Below are 23,374 nucleotides of genomic sequence, written 5' to 3' on the forward strand. Positions count from 1 at the left end.
TCATAGTGTTTTTATCGATATTTGCGTTTGTCTTTTGTGGAAGCCAGATTATTCATTACGATCTCCAATGAGGTATAGAAAGTACTACAATCTCTCTTTGGTTCGTTGCTGTTTGGACCTATTCTTGTTGGTGTTTTTTGTGTGGAGTGCATGTTATAAATGTAACACAATAAGCATGCCATCAAAAATCAATGACCACATTCAGTTTCTATTCTCTTTTCTATGCTTACAATGTAGCCTTTGCAGATTCAGATGTTTTTGATAGAAATATAGTGCTAAAAGATAATGGATCCAGCACCATGTCTTGGTCTTTGTGTATAGTAGATTCAGTGTATGCAGATGTGAACAGAGCCTTATCATCCACATTCAATGTAGTTCAAAGCTTTAAATGCCATTTTCAGCTCTGTTGTATCGCGTTTCTATCAATATCTCTGTTTCCTGTTACCACTACACAATTCCTGACATCAAACAAGAACACAGACTCTTATGTAGGTGTTAATCACATTCTATGGGGAATTATTATGTGATAAGCTGTTCATATTCAGACATTGAAGGAAAGATCTCTACAGGCAGTCTATGCATAAAATAAAATTGTGCAATGTCCTCTTAGTCTTGGTTTACAAGTTTTACTAATTACTCCCAATTTTCTGTATCTGTCTCTTTAAAGGAAGTAATTCTCCTAAATATCCCCCAAAATTGTATTTGTTCATTTTATTAGCTGCCAAAGACAGTTCCGGGATTAGAGATCTATTGACCCTGCCCTAAGAGAGGTGTTATATCCACTTGTTTACATCCTTGGCCTCTTTCAGACACAGCAGGGGTAACATGGCATGTGAAAAGATCTGGCGGGTTTACAGAGAGACACCTGCCTGTGGTACATGCCCGTCATTCCGCGGGACCCTCAGCTTAAATCCACAAGGAACAACAGTTGTGAGTTAATTACTTGTATCACAGACCAATTACTGACCTATGTGTCACTGGGTGGAACAGATGTCTTACTACATGAATGGCCTCACTTCTAGACAAGTGACAACCCATTGTGATCTTGTTTCATCAGGTCTTGTACTGTGCTAGGTTGTGCAGAAATTACAAAGTGAAAAAAGAATCTTAAAAGTGAGCAATTACTTGGTTATATTTCACTATAAAGAAGGGTTTCCTAACATTTTCCATCCATACATACTCCAGTCAAGGAAAGTTCAACCTTGAACCACCAAGGCTACAACACACAAAGCCAAGTTCAGTCTGGGAAATACAGTCTGCACACCATGGACACCATGTTTTACTTGCTGGACTCAGTCGTATAAATACAACCAAATTGTTAGCTCCATTAAGAGTCCTGATCTAGGACTTGAATTTAGGGCTTTTTCATGGTGGAGTAGTAAAGGATCTTTTTCAGAGTTGTCGATTTCATAACTCAAACAGGTATCACTATTGGAACTATCTGAAACTGATGTGAAATGCTTCAGACCAAGAATTTAGATCTTTACTTTATTTGTGCAGTTCCACTTTGCATCTCAATCTGGATTTGGTTATTGTCACATAGGCTTGGTTGATTACAGCAGAGTTGCTGATGGTTGAGTCTATTTGTATTCAGGCTTTGCTCCATTCCGGTTGCCAGCCATATTGTTTGGCCATGTGTATTTAATTCCAGGTTCTGTTGTTATGTTCTTGTTTTGTTCAATGAGTCTTCTGTATATTCTGGAATTGGTAGTTCCAATATATTGTTGGATCAGAACTTCCTTCTAAGTTGGATTTGGTCAGTTAGTGTGCTGTTATTCTGTCCTGGCTTTTTGCTGGCTTAAACCCAAATAGGGATAGTTCTGTATTGCTTCTTTTCTGTTCGCTGTTATTTCACATTCTGTCTCTCCCTGTATGTCATACATCTACCATCCACTGCATTCAGTATCACTATTGATACAAAGTTCAATATGAGGCTACGAGATCTAGACATTCTAAATGTGGCATCTACCATTATGCAAGATATGGACTGCTCGGTAACTTTAGGGGTTTAAACATTTAGAATAGACTTTCTAAGATCCTCCAATTAATGAATATGTGACATTACAGACTCTAATATGGAACTTGCACATCACACCTTCAGACAAGTCCACAAAATATGCATAACATTATTATCACAATAAAGCACTGAGTTAGGAAAGCACATGTGTTGAAGCTGCAACCAGACCATCATGGTTGTTTTATAGTTGGATTCAATTGGAGAAGCATTACAAGAAACTTTAGCTATATGTGTAATGTGTAACTCAATTCCCAATGTTGGCTTTAACCCCTTCACGTCGGAGACTTTTTTCGATTTTCGTTTTTTGATTCCCTGCCTTTCAAACCTCATAAGTTCATTATTTTTCTATTCACAGATCCATATTAGGGTTTAATGTTTGGACCAATGTTCTTCATAATGGTACTATTTATTATTCTACTGGGAAACTGGCAAAAAATGCAGAATGGGGCAGAATTGGAGAAAAATTTGGGAGACTTTCTAACGGGCTTCGGTTTTACGGCGTTTAATTTGCAGCCAAAATGTCATGTCACCTACTGTATATTCTATGGTTCGGTACGATTCCGGGGACAACAAATTTATATAGTTTTATTTACATTTTGCCCCTTAATAACAATCTAAAGCTTTTAAAAACATGTTTTAAAAAAAACACCTGTAACTTTTTTAAAATTTCCATGTACGGAGATGCATAGGGTGTCTTTTTTGCGGGGACAGATGTACTTTTTAGTTATAACATTTTGGGGAATGTCCATTGCGTTGATCACTTTTTATTAAAATTTTTATCGGAGACGGAACAGCAAAAAAATAGCACGCCTCCTTTTCCTTCTGTTATGTGCTTTCCCTCTCCCTTCTTCCTAGCTGTGTCACTTACAGCTCTGATTTCTATGCATGGGCTGAACACTCAGCCACTTTGGGCCGCAGCTGAGCATACTGTGCATGTTTAGTACGCCATCTTGGATTTCACAAGGATCAAGCGTACTGTGTATGCCCAGTACGCTATTGTAGCTATGAGCTACTCAGCCACATAGAGCTACAAGAGTGTACTGGGTATGCAGAGTACAGATTTGAAATGTATTCTGAAATAAATAAATATCTCTTCAAAAGAAAGTCTGAATTTTCATTGGGAAAAAGACATTATATTCAGTCTGATCTAGCTAAATGTGTTTCTGGTTTAATATGCTTCACCCTGGTGACAGATTCCCTTTAAGGCGTACCTCCATTTATAATCAACCTCTCATGAATGAATAGTACAGGTTCATGTAGGAAAATTTGTAATATATCTTATTAAAGATAGAATGGACACTCAAATAATTCCTGTTTCTTCACTCTGCTATTCTAAACTATTTTAACACTTCTAGGTTGTAGATAAGAGCCTGTGAGTGCTCAGAATGAGGCAACAAATCAATTAACTAGTCGGCAGGAGAATTCCACTCTTTCCTTCTACTTCCATAGAGCTGTATGTGTGAAGCTGAATATGAAGATGGATATACACAGGGCCACTTAAACCATAGGGTCAACAGTGTACTTGCACCAGGTCCTATGGTAGCCGGGGCCCCTTTTGGACAGTGGGACAGTCCTGCATTTGCTGTCCTGCTGTCCAGGGCAGTGGGTACTTGCTGCACCAACTCATCAGCGTCCAAAGGACACTTATGAGTTGAAGCCAGTGATGAAGTAAGGAGCCATCCTCTCCCTGCTTCACCCTCCAGACCTGTCTTTACTCCAGGTGTCCTGGAAGGAGGAGGCGTGATGTAGTGGTGTCATTTACATTGCACCTGTTACTCATTAAAGACTCCAGGATCAGAAAGGAGTGAATGGAGGAACAGGGAAAGGTGAGTATTAAGTTTGTTTTTCTCTTTGATATATACAGTTGAGGGCATGATACTGTGGGGCAACCTGAGGGGTGGGGGGACATGATAGTATTGGGGCAACCTGAGTGGTTGGGAGACATGATACTGCGAGGGAAACCTGGGAAATGGTGGACATGATACTGTGGGGGCAACTTGGTGGGACACATGACACTGTGGGGGCAACCAGGGGGGTAAGGGAACATGAAGCTGGGGGGTAATCTGGAGGGGGACATGAAAATGTGGGGGCAACCTGGAAAGGGACATTATGAGGGGCATTATATTGTATGGGGCTACTAGGGAGGCATTATACTGTGTGAGACCCACTAAGGGGCATTATACTATCTGGGAGCTATTGAGGGGGCATTATAATTAGCTCAAGTTAAGTATTTCTAAGTGATGGTGATGGGGGGTCCCATGTATTAAAGGGGCTCTATCAGCAAAATCATGCTGCTAGAGCCCCACATATGCGTGCATAGCCTTTAAAAAGGCTATTCAGGCACTGTAAAAGTTAAATTAAACTACCCCCCCGTTTTAAAATAATAACTTAAAAAAGAATGTGCTCTACTTACGGAACGTGCACCCTGGGCGGGCATTCAGGGTGCGCCGTCTTCTTCTTCCCTGCCTCTTCTTCCTCTGATGTCTTCGGGTGCCGTCCTCCTCCGGCGCTTGCTCGCGGACACTGATAAAAAAAAATAGCCCGGGCGCATGCGCAGTAGCACGCGGCTTCTACTACGGCTACTGCGCATGCGCCCGGGCTATTTTTTTTTATCAGTGTCCGCGAGCAAGCGACGGAGGAGGACGGCACCCGAAGACATCGGAGGAAGAAGAGGCGGGGAAGAAGATGAAGACACACCCTGAATGCCCGCCCAGCGTGCACGTTCCGTAAGTAGATCACATTCTTTTTTAAGTTATTATTTTAAAACGGGGGGGGGGGGGGGGTAGTTTAATTTAACTTTTACAGTGCCTGAATAGCCTTTTTAAAGGCTATGCACGCATATGTGGGGCTCTAGCAGCATGATTTTGCTGATAGAGCCCCTTTAAATCTTTGCACAGAGCCCACCGATGTGTTAAAACGGCTCTGAATATACTGTAAACAGGCAGTCAGACTGAAGGTAAAGGAGCAGGATAACAACTTAATAAGTGCTGATGGAAACAGATCTCCTTAATATGGTATTTTACAAAGTTTCTTATTTTCACCTGTATTATTCATTTGTGAAAAGTTTTTTTTAAACTGGACACTTTAAGGAAACACTATTTTAGCTGCCCATAGAAACTAATCACAGCCCAGCCTTCATAAGAAATGAGAACTGAGTATTCATATGGGTAACTAGGATAGTTTTTCTTTAAGACAGTTTTTATAATTTTTCCTCTGCTGCATGAATAACCCTGAATAAGATGTTCTCACAAGTGATGCTCTCATAGGGAACATTTGAGATGGGCACTAAAGGGCACCAGTGCCAGTCTCTAAAAAGAACACACCTGTGACTGAGATGCCAGAGCTTTAAATTCGGCCCCAGCACGCTGACATATTACTTTGTGGCAGGGCATTACATTAATTTTTTGCTGCAAACATGATATACCCACTGACATAATATATACTGCTCACAGTATGGGTGTATACACACAACCTCTGTATTCTATAATATGCTACGGGATATCATGACTCTTTAGTTAGCTATTGCTTAATCATCTACTTGGAGATTGTGGCAGATTGATCGCACCGTGTAGGATATTGACAATGACAGGAATGTACTCATGATAGACTGTGGGTTTGTGACATGAGGTGAGAAGAGGGGACTTCTGTGTAGTATCAACTGCCTCCCGCAGATAATCCTGATTCCAGGAGGTGCTGAGACAACATGCAGAATTCTGAGCATAACTGAGATATCTTAAGTGTGGATTACATCCCTTGTATTGAAGGGCCTTCTGCCTTGGTCTCTGTATAGGAAACTAGTGCACAATCTTTGGGAGATAGAAGTAAGGGCAGCCTGTATTCTGATGAATCCTATCAATGGATGGTCTGTGCCACACATGCTAAGGACTTATGATATTTTACAATGGCTCATGTCAATGTGGAATTTTCATGTTCTGGACTCTTTTCTTATGTAAGACCCTAAAACAATAAAGGGCACTTTATGTGCGGTTCATTAAAAAGGTTACCACCATGTATCTCTATAACAAGTTTGAGGCATAAGGAACAACAATACAGGTTTAAAATTCAGCTCTATACTCGGAGCTTTCATTCACATGATCATGGGTGAAAACAGCCATGAAAATCATTAATTTTTCATAGCCGACTAAACTAGACCATGACCTTTATTTTGATGTCTGTCACAATGAACCATCAAAATACCAATCATGTGAATAGCCCCCATTCACTTGCATTGCACATCTGTGTGACTATAGGGTTATGATAATGCCCCACATTGCAAAAACACAACTTTTTGGCCTGCTGCGTTTTACTGTACCAGCAAAGTGAAGGAGATATTGATTTAATGAGGAAAGAAAAACGCAGTGTTTTTTTCACTGCATTTTTTTCCCCAGTGATTATTAGCTGCAGTTTGTTACATGAGACCTTAGGGCGAGTTCACACAAAGTTAACCTGCGCACATTCTGGCACGTCTACACATGTCAGAATGTGAGGGCTCAAAACAGATCCCATTCATTTCAATGTATTGCTACGGGCGTATAAAGCACATAATTTTGCGGTCGCAAAAATACGCGCGCAAAATTATGCACGTTATACACCCGTAACATTGAAATGAATGAGATCTGTTTTGAGTGCTCACATTCTGACACGTGTATATGTGCCAGAATGCGCACACGTTAACTCGGTGTGAACTCGCCCTTAACCTTAAGGCTGGGGCCCCAAAGGCCGAAAATGCCACAATTTGCCCGCAGGAAAAATTGTGGCATTTTACAGTGCAAGAAAAGTGGCTGGGATTCTAACGAATCCCATGCCCACTATGCGGTAAAAATCGCAGAGCAGACACGCCGCAATTTACAAAACCAGTGTGGTTTTGGAAATCACAGCATGTCAATTATATCCACAGCAACGCCAGCAGTTTCCCCATAGATATAATTGTAACAGAAAGTCTGCGGAGAAAAACTCTGCAAACTTTCTGTTTAAAGCGGTGTGGGAAGAACCGTGATGCGTTGCCTCCACTTTTTTTCCCATAGCACTTTATTGCTGCGGGTTGTCCCTTGGGGCCTTAGCCTAAAGGGGTTTTCCACAACTTACATGATGATAGCGGGGATTCGGGACCTGGAATCAGCTGTATGAAGACACTGCCTCGATCAGTTAAAGATTGCGGACTCTTCACTGAATACAGAGCACAGTGGTGTAAATTGCACAGGGAATATGCTTGCCTTTGCAGCACAACCCCATTGACTTCTGTCTGGCAGTATATTGTCAGACTACTGCCCTTCTATTACATCCTGCCTGTAGAAATTCTATAGTGACAAGCTTGAGAGCCTTCAATATGCTCTTGGCTGTGATGATTGGCACCCACTGAGACCTAACTTGAGTGCCAATTAGTCCAAAGATGGCAGTGCCCAGGTAATGTAACAGCTTAGATGCTATGGTTGTTATTAACCATGGAATTTAAAGCTGGAATTGGCACACTCGTGACTGTCAGCACTTGGTGCATATGGAGTGGGCTCAGTTCCTGAATATCAGCTTTTCCACTCCCTCAGTATATATTATATAAACCCCTCACTGTATTATCTTTCTAACCCCTGTCCAATCTCTCTACCAAATATTATTCACCCCTCCTACATTTACTCTTTCTCATTATTTACTCTTCCCTCTACATTTCTCTCCCCATTATATTTACCCTTCCCGTCATATCATCTTCTCCTTCAGGATCCATCACCCAAACACATAAAAGGAAGCCATTTTATCCACTTGTTGGCACTATCATCCCTCCAAACTTGTAACACACTACTGCGCTCCTTGCAGCAGGAGTGAGCCGCAACTCTTACCCCCAACTCTCCAGGCGTCTGTAATATTAGAGGATTCCTCTCTAGGTACAAGAAGAGCAGTACTGTGCTACATGTCTGGAGGGATTATGGTACCAACAAGTGGATATGATGGCTGCCGTCTGTGGTAGAAGAGCAAAGAAATTTGGGTGGAAGTTCAGGGTTTCTCTTGGCTTGAGGGAGAGTAGCCATAAACAGTACTGCCTTGTCTACATTTAGTACCGGAGCAATGGAGGATGGGAAATGGCTTCTGGCTCTGCTGCTACAGAAAGCAACAGCAACCAGGTACAGTAGAGGCGCCACTAGTGCTGCCCCTAAAAGAAGCTTCAATCTACCGCATGAAGCGAGGGGCTCATTTTGCCTCATGCAACAAGAGGCTCTTCTTTACTGCCACTTTGCACAACTGACCCGCACCAATCAGATACCGATGACCAATCCTAAGGACTGTTCATCAATTTGTTTATCTTGAAAATCCTCTTTAAATTGTATGGATGATTTATACAAATGTCATAATAATATTAATATTGTTCAAAGCCAGTTGGTCTTTGAAGGAATTTAGTTGCACACAATGGCTAATCTGAGAACAATACATTTGAAAAATTATATGGTTTTCCAATACACATCCTGTATCAATTCCTCACAGTTTTCTAGATCTCTGCTTGCTGTGATTTATTATTTGCTTCCAGCGAATAAAAATCAGTTGTTGGTCATGTAATGGACACCCAGGAGCACGGGACTGTAATGAGCTGTGAACCTGTATGTATGTCACATTCCCATGGACTAATTCTTATCTACTGGAAGCAAACAATAAATCACAGCAAGCAGAGATCTAGACAACTGTGAGGAATTGATACAGAAAGTATATTGGAAAATTGTATAACAATAACATTTATTTGCTTGAACTTGACAATGACTTTATAAATAAATCCTAAAGTTTGAGCTAAGTGGCATGATAATACACTAGCAATTGCATGTAAACCTCAAACCTAACAGATCTCGAGGGCATGATAGAGCTCCAGTCCAAATTGACTATATTAAAGCATATCTCTGATTATAAAACAATTTTCATAAATGAATAGTACGCATGAATAGGAAAAGCTTAAAGACACACAAATAGCTGAAGCTGCTAAGCTTGTCTACATAGAGCGCTTCTGACCAGTAGCATAGCTAGGAATGGTGGGGCCCATGGCGAACTTTGGAACTTTTTACTTACTGATCCTGGCTACTGCTCACAGCGGCCTCCACAGAAGGGGAAGTTCTGGTGGCCATGAGCAGGAGACAGGATCAATAAGTAAATAGAGCCCGTTACCTGCTGCAGGTAACGGCCTATTAAAAAAAAATTAAAAAATCTGCAGCGATAGTGGCTGCCGGCGGGAACCCTAATAACCCGGGCCCTATGGCAGCTGCTGCCCCTGCTTCTGACAATACTCTCTTTAAGGATAAGAATCTATCGCTACACAGAATAAGGCAATACTTAACTATCCAGCAGCAGAATCCTCCTCCCCCTAAACTTTCCATAGACTTCTATGTGCGCTGAGTCAAGATAAGAAGAAGAGCAGTCTTATAAATGGATAAGATAATAAGATTTATTCTGTTTCTTGCATTCACCTGTACTATTCATTAATGACAAGTGATTTTATATTTGGCGGTAGCTTTATTGTTCATTTCAAGGAGTTAATTAGCATATATATATACATATACTGTGTATATACACTCACCGGCCACTTTATTCGGTACACCTGTCCAACTGCTCGTTAACACTTAATTTCTAATCAGCCAATCACATGGCGGCAACTCAGTGCATTTAGGCATGTAGACATGGTCAAGACAATCTCCTGCAGTTCAAACCGAGCATCAGTATGGGGAAGAAAGGTGATTTGAGTGCCTTTGAACGTGGCATGGTTGTTGGTGCCAGAAGGGCTGGTCTAAGTATTTCAGAAACTGCTGATCTACTGGGATTTTCACGCACAACCATCTCTAGGGTTTACAGAGAATGGTCCGAAAAAGAAAAAACATCCAGTGAGCGGCAGTTCTGTGGGCGGAAATGCGTTGTTGATGCCAGAGGTCAGAGGAGAATGGCCAGACTGGTTCGAGCTGATAGAAAGGCAACAGTGACTCAAATAGCCACCCGTTACAACCAAGGTAGCCAGAAGAGCATCTCTGAACACACAGTACGTCGAACTTTGAGGCAGATGGGCTACAGCAGCAGAAGACCACACCGGGTGCCACTCCTTTCAGCTAAGAACAGGAAACTGAGGCTACAATTTGCACAAGCTCATCGAAATTGGACAATTGAAGATTGGAAAAATGTTGCCTGGTCTGATGAGTCTCGATTTCTGCTGCAACATTCGGATGGTAGGGTCAGAATTTGGCGTCAACAACATGAAAGCATGGATCCATCCTGCCTTGTATCAACGGTTCAGGCTGGTGGTGGTGGTGTCATGGTGTGGGGAATATTTTCTTGGCACTCTTTGGGCCCCTTGGTACCAATTGAGCATCGTTGCAACGCCAAAGCCTACCTGAGTATTGTTGCTGACCATGTCCATCCCTTTATGACCACAATGTACCCAACATCTGATGGCTACTTTCAGCAGGATAATGCGCCATGTCATAAAGCTGGAATCATCTCAGACTGGTTTCTTGAACATGACAATGAGTTCACTGTACTCCAATGGCCTCCACAGTCACCAGATCTCAATCCAATAGAGCATCTTTGGGATGTGGTGGAACGGGAGATTCGCATCATGGATGTGCAGCCGACAAATCTGCGGCAACTGTGTGATGCCATCATGTCAATATGGACCAAAATCTCTGAGGAATGCTTCCAGCACCTTGTTGAATCTATGCCACGAAGAATTGAGGCAGTTCTGAAGGCAAAAGGGGTCCAACCCGTTACTAGCATGGTGTACCTAATAAAGTGGCCGGTGAGTGTATATATATATATATATATATATATATATATATATATATATATATATATATATATATACACGTATAGTGTAAAGTAAACTTATATTAGATAGCAATGCTATCTTGTATTACACAATTAATAACAATAATAAATGTTATTTATATAGCGCCAACATATTCCGCAGCACTGTACAATTAAGCCTGAATGTCATGCTTAAGCATTCATTTAGGAAATAATGCTATTTACAAGGTTACTGAACACCTTAACATGAACTGAATTATGGATAGGTTGAGATTTTTTTTCTCGCTCATACCAAGTAGCACCTGTTTGACCACACTGTACATCAAACTCGTCTCCGAGGCTATAAATAGAGCCTGGGTTGACGTTAAGAAATGCTACTCAGATGATGATGATATGGGTGATACAGGCACCTGTTCTTAGATTGTACTATGTCTTACGCTCTCTGTACACGTCGGCTAATTGGATTTTCACATTTCTGCTCACTATTGGAGTCTATAATGAAATAAACATCTGTCTTCTTATTGTCTGGGAGGAATTCTTAGAGAAGTGGCAGTGACATATTATACCGTAGACAATATCAGTATCTAAAATATTGCAGCATGTCCCATGTAATGTTTTTTTCCATGTTAATATCAGCCTTCTAATTATTTTGCTTGTGGTTTTATACTTTGTTTTAATACTTGCTACAACTTTTTCCTTGAGTTGTTTGCAACATATTCACATGTTACCTTTAAAGCAGGAGGGGACATACCATTGGTGTATCCTATGCAGCTGCATAGGCCTAAAGCTAATGATTACTGGTGTATTGTTATAGAGGCACAAGTGGGGTAGTCTATGCTGAGATATTGGAAAACAAGGGGAACAATTCCATTCACACATTGCAGAAAATTACCACAGTGGAAATGCTGCAATTTCCAAAACCCTCACGTTTTTTAAATTTTGGAGATTTCAGCATGTCAATTATACCTACGCTGGAAGTTTCCCTATAGGTATAATTGATGCAGAAAGTCTGCCGGAAAAACAGCAATGCTTTTCCGCCATGGTTTTTCCCACAGTGCTTTCTCGCTGCGGCTCGCTACATGGGGCCTTAGCCTAAAAGTTTGTTCCTCCAAATAGTATGAATAGCAAGGGCCTGTTCACACGGGCACAGAGGGGCGGATTATGGCACGTAATCCACGTCATAATCCGCCCCCTCACAATGGTGGTCTATGGAGACCGCTAGCGTTCTTTTTTCCACTAGCGGACAAAAAAAGTGAGCTGCCCTTTCTTCAGGCGGATTCTGCGGCTCGTTGAGCCGCGGTGTCTGCCTGGCGGCAACAACCTCTGGAATCGGCCTATTCATTTGAGCCGACTCCGGAGGGGGAAGCCGCGACTGCGACAGTCGTGGCAGGCAGGTTTTGACCCGAGAGTGATGCGGCTCCCCGCATTACTCTCGGTGCCAAAATCTGCCCCACCGCTCCCTGTGTGAACTAGCCCCAACACTGAATTTAATAAAATTACTTATTCATTGTATTCATATAAACTGGGGCATTTCTGGCTGATGTGATCTGCATTCAAACTAGTGATTACTGTTACACCTCCATTGTATACAGTGGCGTAAGAACCACTGTCGGCTGTTATGAGGTCCGCTACCTTAGGGGGCCCAGTGGGGCCATGCTTTTACCCCAGCAGGTAAAGGTCCTATTTACATACCGACTTAACTCCAGGGTACCCCATGCAACCCAGTGATGTGATATTAAATGCATGGAGCCCCTAGTGGGCAGAAAGGGAAGCAGAGGCAATCGTGAGAAGGAACCCCAACAAATACTGCTATTATAATAATTGGAGGTCATGGGGAGGTGAGCGAACTTAAAAACCAATGTTACTCACTTCTCATGGGCTCTGGAGCAATTACATGCTGTCTTTGGGCCTCTGTAGTGATGTCACAGATGTCACGTTGGTCAGACCGAATTGCAACACATAATGATGCTGGCGTAACCAACGTAGTGGCGTCATTGAAGAGGGCCAAAAGCAGCAGGAAATATATATATATATATATATATATATATATATATATATATATATATAGGAAAGGCGTCATAATTTGCAGACCACTTCTACAGAAAGGAAACCATAGAAATGTATTAACTATTACTTCTGATATTTATTTCATATGTATGGCCACCTAAAGGGCAGTTTACCAGAGTAAATGTGAAACAAAGAGATGTTTCATGTTGACTTCTCCCTTAGCCATCTTCTCTTTTGTAAGGGAGCCTTCACACGATGTAACGCTGCGCTCATTCTGATCGTAAAAACACGTTCAGAATGAGCGCGTAAAAAGCAGCTCCCATTGACTTGAATGGGAGCCGGCATACGTGCACTCCCCATTGAAATCAATGGGAGGCTTTTTTCCCTATTGCTTTCAATGTATTACGCGCGTATATATGCCTTATAGTAACTTGCATAACTACTATTCACCTATAAACAAGGTTTGCCCTGTAATCTCCTTCCAACTTATTACTTTGACCAACTATTGGCAAAGTTGACTGATGCCATGTTCTCCCCACAAGATGTTATCACCCCAAATAGACACCTCTTATGTTCCCTCCGAGCAGAATAAGATCCATTTATGGTCTGTACTGGGATCTGATCTACAGTGGGGTCTGTACACCATGACTGACAGTGGTCTTATATATTGTGGTCTGTGCTTTTTGGTGGGTAATATGTACAGATAAAAACATCAATCCATGTGGCACTCTTCTCATGGTTTATTACCAAAATGGACTTGTGTATTGGAAAGCTTTATGCTGCAGAAAATCATGTTTAAGTGTCAAGCTGATACATGTACACTGGAACTGATTTTTTTAAATTATTTTCTCAGTGTGTAAGTAAAAGTGTGGCATACAATATATAGATAATGCTAGGCTCAACACTGCAGACTCCGATGTTCAGGTGTGCCAGGGGAACCCAAACAACAGAGAGCTGGACTGCTAAAACAGCAGTTACCCACGGAGATCTGCAGAGATGGAGGAATTTTCTCTCCACCAATTTTGAGCGGTTTCTGCAATGGAGACTCAAACACTCTGACCCAGCCTTAGCAATATAGACCAATTATAAACAAAACAGTACGTTCAGTATGGGGTATGAAATACCAATGTTCCTTCAAGTAGGCCAGGAGAAATGGACCTGATGGAGGAAGAGTTCTGTATGGTTGTAAGAGATCCAATGAACAATGCACTGGAATCTGTAGCTGATCAAAGAAAAATAGGGAAAGAAATAAAAAAAGGCGTGGGAAGAGGGGTAGAGAAGAAAGAATAGGGTTTGGGCGTGGATTTAGGGTTCCTCCAGAGAGGTCAAGGTTGATTGTATAAAATAGGAAAGTCAATTGCCATATAGAGGGAAAGTATCTATCACATGAGGATGTAATAATCTATTCTACAAGGTGTTTTCAGTAGGTTATCCACTTCTGTATGTAAGTGTCTGTGCAGTTTGAGACATATCTAGACATGCCACACACACAGTAGCAGTTCAGTCGGATGAAAGCACTGGAAGTGACAGGATGGCAAGTGCAGTACATTGCAGCTCTACAAAGAAATTGTGGAATTTTGGACATTGTTCTGTGATTAAATTCTTTAAAAAGGAAGAGAAGAGTCCTTAAGAAATCCATGAAAGGATGATTGCTGCATATAGTGATGATGCACCTGAAAATGACCCACTTTCAGGGTGTTCTGTCGAAGCATCTTCAGGGGAAATGTGCCATAAAGTGAAGGCCACGATTTTAGAAGATCATTGGGTCAAAATCAGTGTAAAAGTCAGTCAAAGTTTCAGTTCCCCATTCCCCTGGTTGCTTGGGGACCCAGCAGTTAAAACAGGCAATGTGACACTTACCCCTGTCCTGTGGATAGGGAAGATTTGCATTTAATGGGACAACTACTTTCCAGCCAAACATAAAAATTGATTTCTGTGCAGCGTACCTGATTTTTTTTATAGCGATGTTAAAAGGCGATTTCCAGGAATAAATAATTAATTACCTATCCTTAGGATAAGCCATCATTATCAGATTGGTGGGATCAACTGATATAAGTAACTGCAGTGTTGTAACTATACAGTACACAGAGCTGAAAGCAGACCGCTTCATCCACTGTATATGGGCGGTTAGTGACTACTGTAAGTCAGCTTCTATTGATTTGAATGGAACCTGCCTTTCAGCTCTGTGCACTATTTAATAACAGCACCACTAGTTATGAGTCGTTCGTGAATGAGCCAGTTCTATGTGCCAGCTCTTTGAGGCAAATGAGAGGAATCAGCTCCTGGTTGGGGGCCAACATCTTGCTGAACCCCCCACCCCTTAATGAAAAAAAGCCACCCCCTTAATGGAAAATCCTGCCCCCATATGTGGATAAGCCCGCCCCCTACAGGGCTAACTCAGAATGGGCCTCATTTTAACCTAATATTATGACGTCCTGTGGCTAATAGCAGCCAAGAGGTCATAATATTAGGAACTTCTTAAGATATAAAACTCCAGCATAAACGTCCTTTTCATAAAAAATAACTTTTAATAGAAAAATAAGTTTAAAAATCCACAAGTGTCTCTTAAGCAACCCCTGAAAAAACAGGATATACTGTGCAGTGAGCTACATTGAATAGCTAGCGAACGCTAGCAGACACTGACTGACGCGTTTCGACACATGATGTGTCTTAGTCGTAGCCTAATGTGAATTGAATGGTTGCTCAATATATGGGCAGACAAAAAAGTGTTAAATTGCAGACCGGTGTGGATGGAAGAGGTAACCTCCCAGTTAAGCCACACATGGTCATGTATTGCTAATGCATGTCCATAGATTGAGAACACAACACAAACAAACATATAAAATAAACTAAAATAAAACATAGATCGCTGCAAAAATATGATATCATTAATTACAAACATGTACATAACGTTATACCCAGAAAAAAGAAGAATAATATTAGGATAAAATGAGGAGTGTCTGACTGTCTACACATGGAAGATGGCATTTATTTAAGAAGCCATTCAGTAGTCAGAGGAGCCATCTCTCTTTAGTGAGCAGAACAATAGGAGACTTTTTTTCAGCGCTGAAATTCCACACCAAATTCCTCACCATTTCCTTCTGTGTGAATGGACCCTAACAGCTAGCAAGTAGGAGCAATGGAGCCGCCCTCAGTGCTCCAGATTGCAAACTTGTGTATTGTGAAATAAATTTATATCTTGGCAACGGAGGCAGGAATTTTCTTGGGAAAAAAATGGCATCGATGGGACATAATACTTTGTGAAGGGGCTACTATGGGACATTATACTGTTTGGAGGGGCTGCAGTGGGATATTACACTGTCTGATGGCCACTTTGGAATATTATTGTATGTATAAATGGGGCATTATTCTGTGTGGGAGCCAGGAAAGGAGGCTCTATAGCACTATGTTGTGTGGGGGTGGGGGGTACAAGAAAAAAGTTTGCTATGAGACCCAGTCTTTCCCTGTTTGGAACAATGCTTTTAAGAAACACATTGTTGGGCTGTTGAGGAAACGCATTGGAAAAAATGTGTTTACAGTCCCAGCAAGGGGAACGAGATTTTATTTAATCTGTGCACAATGCATTATTGAAACATGCAGCATCATTTTACCTTCTCTCATTCCATTGACCTCTATGCAGCAAAAAGGTAGCATCATTTAATTGCAGAAATACTGCAGAAAGAAACAAAACACAATGAAGAAAGAACGTACGAGTGCGTTTTTTCCCACCGCGTTTTTCCAGCATTTTTCTGCATCAGTTTTTAGCTGCATTTCTATAAGGTGTGGCCTTAGCCTTTTGGCTGTTTCTAGGGAAACTGGATGATTACCAATATTACTGTTCATCTAGTTTTTCATAATCCCCCCGAATGGTGAATCCTCCCCTTGAGTTGGTTGGTAGATGGTAGATTTGCTATTGAGGACTCAAGTAAAACTGAGTGACAATTCCTTCCATCAATGGGAGTCTGTCACCAGTGTGAAACATTAAACCAGCAACACCATTAGCTAGGTCAGGCTCATCTGAATGTAACACCTTTTTTCCAAGAAAATTCCTGTTTCCTGCTATTTCACAATATGCAAATGAGCACTGAGGGCGGCTCCGTTGCTCCAACCTACTAATTGTTATACTCCACACTGCTCTAATACACCCTCCTTCACCCCTCCCTTGTTGGAGTGACAGGGTCATGGAGCTATGCTGAACTCTCCCCTGGTTCTGTATTTTTGCATTCGTGTTATTAGAGCAGTGTGGGAATAGCAGCTTGTAACAACGGAGCTGCTCTCGGTGCTCCAGACCACTGATTTGCATATTGTGAGGCTGAGACCCCACATTGCAGAAACACAGCTTTTCTTTTATTGCAAATTTTGCTACAGTGGCGGATCCAGGCTTTGCGGGGCTCTGGGCAATTGACTTTGGTGGGGCCCTACTTACTGGGGGTTCTGGGGGGTGTGAGGGTCCCCCCCCAGGATTTTTTAAAAAAATTAGCCCTAAAAATGCGTTTTTCAAATGCGATTCATATTTTCTGCCATAACATTCTGACATTACAATAAATAAAATACAGTAATACTCACAGGAGACGTCTCCCCACATTTTCCGTCTCTTCCCTTTGGACCGCCATGATCACTTCTTTCAGCTGTGACTTGACTCTGTAAAGTTTGAAACACAGACATCTTTGACTCCTCACTTCTCCAGCCACCCAACCCATATATATATATATATATATATATATATATATATATATATACCACAGCGGCCCCTGCAGCCTATATTATGCCCCACAGTGGCACAATAGACTGTGGGGCATAATAGAGATTGCAGGGGGGCCGCTGTGGGGCATAATAGAGGTTACAGGGGCCACAGTGGACCCTTCAAGCTCTATTATTATACTCAGGGGTCTTTTCAGACCCCCGAGTATAATAATCGGAGCCCCAGGGGAGATGAGAGAACATAATAAACACTGTTACTCACCTCTCTGGGATCCGATGTTAAAGAGGACCTTTCATGGGTTTGGGCAAAGGCAATTCTATATACCGCTGGAAAGCTGAAGTGCGCTGAATTCAGCGCACTGTCGGCTTTTTAGCGGTATATAGAACTACCTTTGCCCAAACCCATGAAAGGTCCTCTTTAATTCTAGCAGGCTTCGGGCCTATATGTTACTGCTAGCACAGGCTTCGGGTCTATATGGTAATATACCAGATGTCTGGACATTACCATATAGGCCCGAAGCCAGCTAGGATTAACATCGGATCCCGGAGAGGTAAGTAACATTGTTTATTATGTTCCCTCACCTCCCCTGGGGATCCGATTATTATACTCGGTTGCCCGGCTCGCCCAGCCCTGGATCCGCCCCTGTTTTGCTATGTTTTGGGGGGGGGGGTTGTAGTCAGGAGTAGATTGAGCAAAATGTAGAAGTAGAAATAAAGATGCTTTCTATATATTTCCCATTCCTTTTGTAACCATGGCTCAAAAAAACAAATATGCAACAAAAAAGCTGCATTTCCCCAATGTAGGGCCTCAGCCTGAAATTAAATTAATATCTTGTTGAGGGAGACAGGGATTTTCATAGGGATAAAAGTGTTACATAGAGGTGAGCCTGACCCATCTAACGTTATTGCCAGTTTAATATCCTAATGACAGACTCCCTTGGGAATCACAAGAGTCCCAAGCATATAGTCTCTGTGTGGTCCTCAGATCTATTAGCAGCTGGGGTAGGGTAGCCTTCATTGTAAACATATATAAAGTACACATAGTTGTGTCATAGAAATAACAATTGGGCATGCGAACGTTGCAATAACGTCTAGTTCCTATTGTATATGGGAACCCGCATGCAGTTTTGCATTGGTCTATGCTGTGTGCTGTGGGGGACGGCAGAGAAGGGAGAATCATCCTCCCTCTGCTGTTATAGCTTCCTGGTGACAACCCTTGTATGAACGGTAATAGTACACTACTTTTCATATGATTTGGCATGTTACCCAGTCCACTCAGCCAACTATGTGTATTTCTCCATTAAATTATATTCTGAACAGTGTACGTTGATGATCACAGTCGTAAAAGACTTAAAAGTCTTAAAAGAAAAAAAAAAACTTTGAAGATGAAATTTGTTCCAAGAGCAGCTTGGAGGAAACAGGTCAAAGGACTGGCACTAGTCCACATGCTTTATAATGTTTAAAGGAAGGTATCAGTTCACAGCTAATCCAGCCGACAGGAGAAAGGGTAATTCCAGCTCCAGATTGAATTTAGTTAGAAGCGGAAGCGAGGGCATTTTTAGGTGTGCAAAATAGTAGGGAATGGGACGGAGTATGCAGAAGAGGGAGGGCTGCTTTGGGAACCCCGGATGTTAGTTTGTGCTCTCTTTTACTATCCCTGCCCTCCTTAAGCGTCTCTTGCTTTATGCATCATTCCTTCTTCACAAGGAATGAACAGAGTCATCAGGCTGCCGAAACCTGACCCCCCATATGGGTGATCTAGGATGGCAGCTGAGAAGTCAGCCTTGTGCCTGGAATCGCTTCAGAGCAGCCCAGTGCTAAGAGGTCCTCAGTTTTCCTGTCTGTGTGTGACTATGAGACCAGTGAAGGGTACAAACTGATTTATACCTCACTAAATATCCTACACGGGTGAAAGGTTATAACATGGGGCCCAAGGAGCCAAAAATGACAACAACCAGTAATCTTCATGGCACCTGAGACAACAGTTTATGGGGATATTTCCATATTGTAAGTCTTATATGACTACTGTAAGAAGTGCTGTAATTGATCAAAGGTGCAATGGCTCTGTCTGGGCATGAACTCTCCTAATACCTACATGCTCAAGCCATGTCTGCTCAGAAACCAGATTTAGGATCTAAGTCAGCCCCATTCTATAGGCTCTGTCATGGCACATGACCATCATAACGAATGACCACACAGGACCCCCTTTATGAGCAAGGGGTTGTCCATATGAGACGACCATTCTGAATAATTACTTCTGATTTCTGCTATCAATCTACATATATTCTATTTCTCTTCCCACCTCTACAATATTCTACATTTAGAAAATTCATTCTTTAGTATTTCCACGATTGATGAAAGTCCTGTTACTACATCATCTATATTTTTTCCTATATTAAAAGGTAGTTATATTTTATGCAGTAAAGGTATAACTTGAATGTCCTGGGCCTTATGCAAGATATGTAACAAAGCACCCATCTACCATGTGCTATTAATAACATTAGGGGCTGCCTATGTGTCATAGCTTTTGGGTACAACTGTACCCTCTATGTCTGTACCATCTAAAGCAACACCCCTGCCATCTACACATGGTCAAAATTTTCCATATACGATGCTCAGAAGGCATAGATTCCAATTTACAGTATATGAAGTGCACCTTTTGCTGAACTTTCTGTCATGCATATAGTCAGGGCCATGTTAGGGATCCCATACAAATGGTTATTACTAGTCTACCACTTTTTTATCGATTTTTATTTTCCTTGTATTGTGTTTTGTTTATAAGTGCAATTCTCTGTCCTACTTACTGCAGCTCCTCTGATACATTATTCTTCTTCTTGTAGGTTTTAGATTCTCAGGCAGGCACGCCATATTACATCTCTCATAAATACAGAATGACAATATGGCCGGCAAAATGCTCCCTCCCGGCCCTGACAGCCTGCGGCGATTTACCAAAGAGACCCTTGCAAAAATAGAAAAGCGAATTGAGGAAGAACAGATTCGGAAAGCCAAACAGATTGAGGTTCTTGAAGATGAAGTACGCAAACCCAACAATGGCTTGGAGGCCGGGAAGAATCTACCACTTATCTATGGTGATCCACCTCCGGAGTTGATTGGGGTCCCCCTAGAAGACTTGGATTCTTTTTACAGTAACCAAAAGGTAACGTGAATCTTCTGCAACTGGTTACTTTGATTTTGTGGAGTTAGAATGTGGAATTTCCTTTATATTGGACTTTTATTTTTACTTAAAGAGGTTGTCCAGGATTAGAATAACATGTCTGTTTTCTTCCAAAACCACCACCACTCCTGTCCACAGGTTGTTTGCGGTATTGCAGCTCAGCTTGACAAGTGTAGTGTTTTATTTGGAAGTAATGTCAAAACGATTAAGAATAAATGATAAATAGTATGTGTACTTATTTAAGGGGCCAAAACATCAAAAACTAGTACACTAAAATATAACTTTTATTAGTAATATTAAAATTTAAAAGTCACTAATAGGCTGAAAATTCACCAGCCTCAATTATAGGGCTAGACGGTCAGTGATTAGTGAGCATGTAATTGTGTAAGGAAACCTCAGCAGGTAGATAGTGTGCTTAATAAACGAACAATCCAACCGATAGTATTAGGAGTCCGTGCACACACACATCATGCCCATCATAGTATCATACACACATACAAAAAGCCAACTGGAACCCATAAGTAGGGGAGCACCAGTCAACCACTAAGCTTGAGGGCAGATAGATTGTGCCCCCATAACTAACCCTAATCACTGAACCACGCAGTAATGGTCAAAGAATGACCTAGCACATATAACATAATTCACACAGAGATAGTAGAAGCCTGACGCGTTTCAACTGGATAAACCAGTTCATCAGAGGTCAAAAATATAGCTAAATGTAGATCATAATAATATGCTATAGTCTACAAACAGAGCGAGCGTGTCGTGCCTGCAGACGGTCGGCTATAATGAACAGCCGCATCCGTCTCACAGCCAGCCCGGGTAGATATACCCCAGGCCACGCCCTGTCAAGGGAGCGCCCAGTAAGAATCCCTACGCCCCCTAGTGATGCCTCACAACATACGCCTACTCTGGGCGTGTCTACAATACTGCTATGGATACGGTATAGCGTCCCTTAGTAACATCTGATCCGCAATCGCGTTGTTTACCTCTATCAGGACTTAGAAGCACAAACTTACTCGCCACTCACTTAGACTGCCATGGCTTCATCACAAATAGATCAACCAACGCAGGAACAAGCCCAGTCGCACCGGACATACCGACAGAATCATTATCACCATTACATACTATATACCAATACCCAGAGGGGCAAGGCATAGGATCATACCAATACTGTTAATACCGGAGCCTAGACTCAGTGCAAGAGAATACGGGGGAATATGTAGAGGAACGGTGAGCAAGTAGGTAATATTCACCCCACCATATGTAGGGGGGACTTATAAAAATCAATCAAGTGGGGATAACGAATCCCCACTCCCCCTAAAGGAAAGAAACACCCTAACTAAACTAATGGGTGAAAATAACCACTCCCTATTTAGGGGTAAACAACCAATGACACACAATACCAATACACAAGGAGCGGTAAACAGATTGACTCCACCAATGGATAGGACACTAAATGTGGCAATGGGAGAAACTATTGTAAATCAATAAAGTGTAGATAGGGCCCCCACCCCTCAATAAGAGAAAAGAGAGAGCATCCTGCCCCAGTCTATTGGTGTAAATATCCACTCAGTGGTTGGAGTTAAAAAAACCTATCTACTGTTATAAAAACGAGACAAAGGAAATATGGTCATTTAACCCATTAGGAGTCACGGTATTTAATACATAAATCCACCTGGATTCCCTCTGTTCCACCTTTCGGTCGAAGTCACCTCCCCTAAGAGGTTTCAAAACAACTTTGATACCCTGAAATTTAAGATTTTTTTCGTCCCCACCATGTACTTGCCACACATGTTTAGACACAGGAATGTCGTCATGTCTCAAAATGTTGTTGATGTGCTCTCTGACTCTCCTCCGGAGTTCCCTAGTGATTTTACCTACATATTGTAGCCCACAGGAACACATGATCAAATAAATAACCCCACTGGTTTTACAGTTGATGAATTGATTGATCTTATACTGCCGATCGGTACTAGTGCTCTTAAAGTGGCCACCTTTCTGAATAGAACAACATGTTTTACACGAACCACAGGCAAAGCAACCAGGGGTCCTATTAGAAGCCTGGTCTAACCACGTTCCATCTGATCTCACTGGACCCAGATGACTATGGACTACCTCATCTCTCAGATTAGGACCTCTTCTGAATGACAAGCCTGGCCTATCCCCCACCATAGGTTTCACCAGGGGATCACTTTTCAGGATATCCCAGGACTCTGTGATAATGCGTCTCATTTCATCAGCAGCACTATCATATGTAGCCACAATCCTCATTTCATTGTCCAGTTTATACTTAACACGAGAATTCAATAATTCGGCCCTATCGACTGTAAGAGCATGGTGGTAAGCCCGTTTAAGGACCGTATCAGGATATCTCCTATGTTTAAATCTCCCTTGTAGGTCTCTGGCCATCACTCTAAAGTCCGAGAGTCTTGAACAATTTCTCCGGACCCTCAAGCGATTGAAGCTGGCGAATTTTCAGCCTATTAGTGACTTTTATTTGGAAATAAGCAGTAATGCTTTTCTAATACTTTACCTCTTTTTCAAGGAATTGAGATCCTAAATGATTGGAGGCTGTGTTACCTTGGCCGGCAGGATGCTTAGTTGGGCCTTGGTTTCCAGTGATAATGGTCAGCCACAATAGGGCCCAAAAGCATAGATAGTTCAATTTGCAGATTACCGTACTTGTTTTTGGGTTGTGGTTGGGATAAAGTCTG

The 23,374-nt window shown here is 41.8% G+C and overlaps 1 protein-coding gene across 1 annotated transcript in view; it reads left to right on the forward strand.

Annotated features, from left to right (window-relative positions):
• The window catches only part of LOC142208541 (sodium channel protein type 4 subunit alpha-like), a 137,662-nt gene that overhangs the window by 31,198 nt on the left and 83,090 nt on the right, over positions 1 to 23,374 (forward strand). The window contains exon 2 of the mRNA XM_075277133.1: positions 20,323 to 20,639. Coding sequence (XP_075133234.1) covers positions 20,382 to 20,639 — 258 coding nt within the window. The 5' untranslated portion in view covers positions 20,323 to 20,381. The remainder of the gene's footprint in view (positions 1 to 20,322; positions 20,640 to 23,374) is intronic.

The sequence above is a fragment of the Leptodactylus fuscus genome, chromosome 6 (assembly GCF_031893055.1).
Source record: "Leptodactylus fuscus isolate aLepFus1 chromosome 6, aLepFus1.hap2, whole genome shotgun sequence".
In the NCBI taxonomy this organism is placed as follows: Eukaryota; Metazoa; Chordata; class Amphibia; order Anura; family Leptodactylidae; genus Leptodactylus; species Leptodactylus fuscus.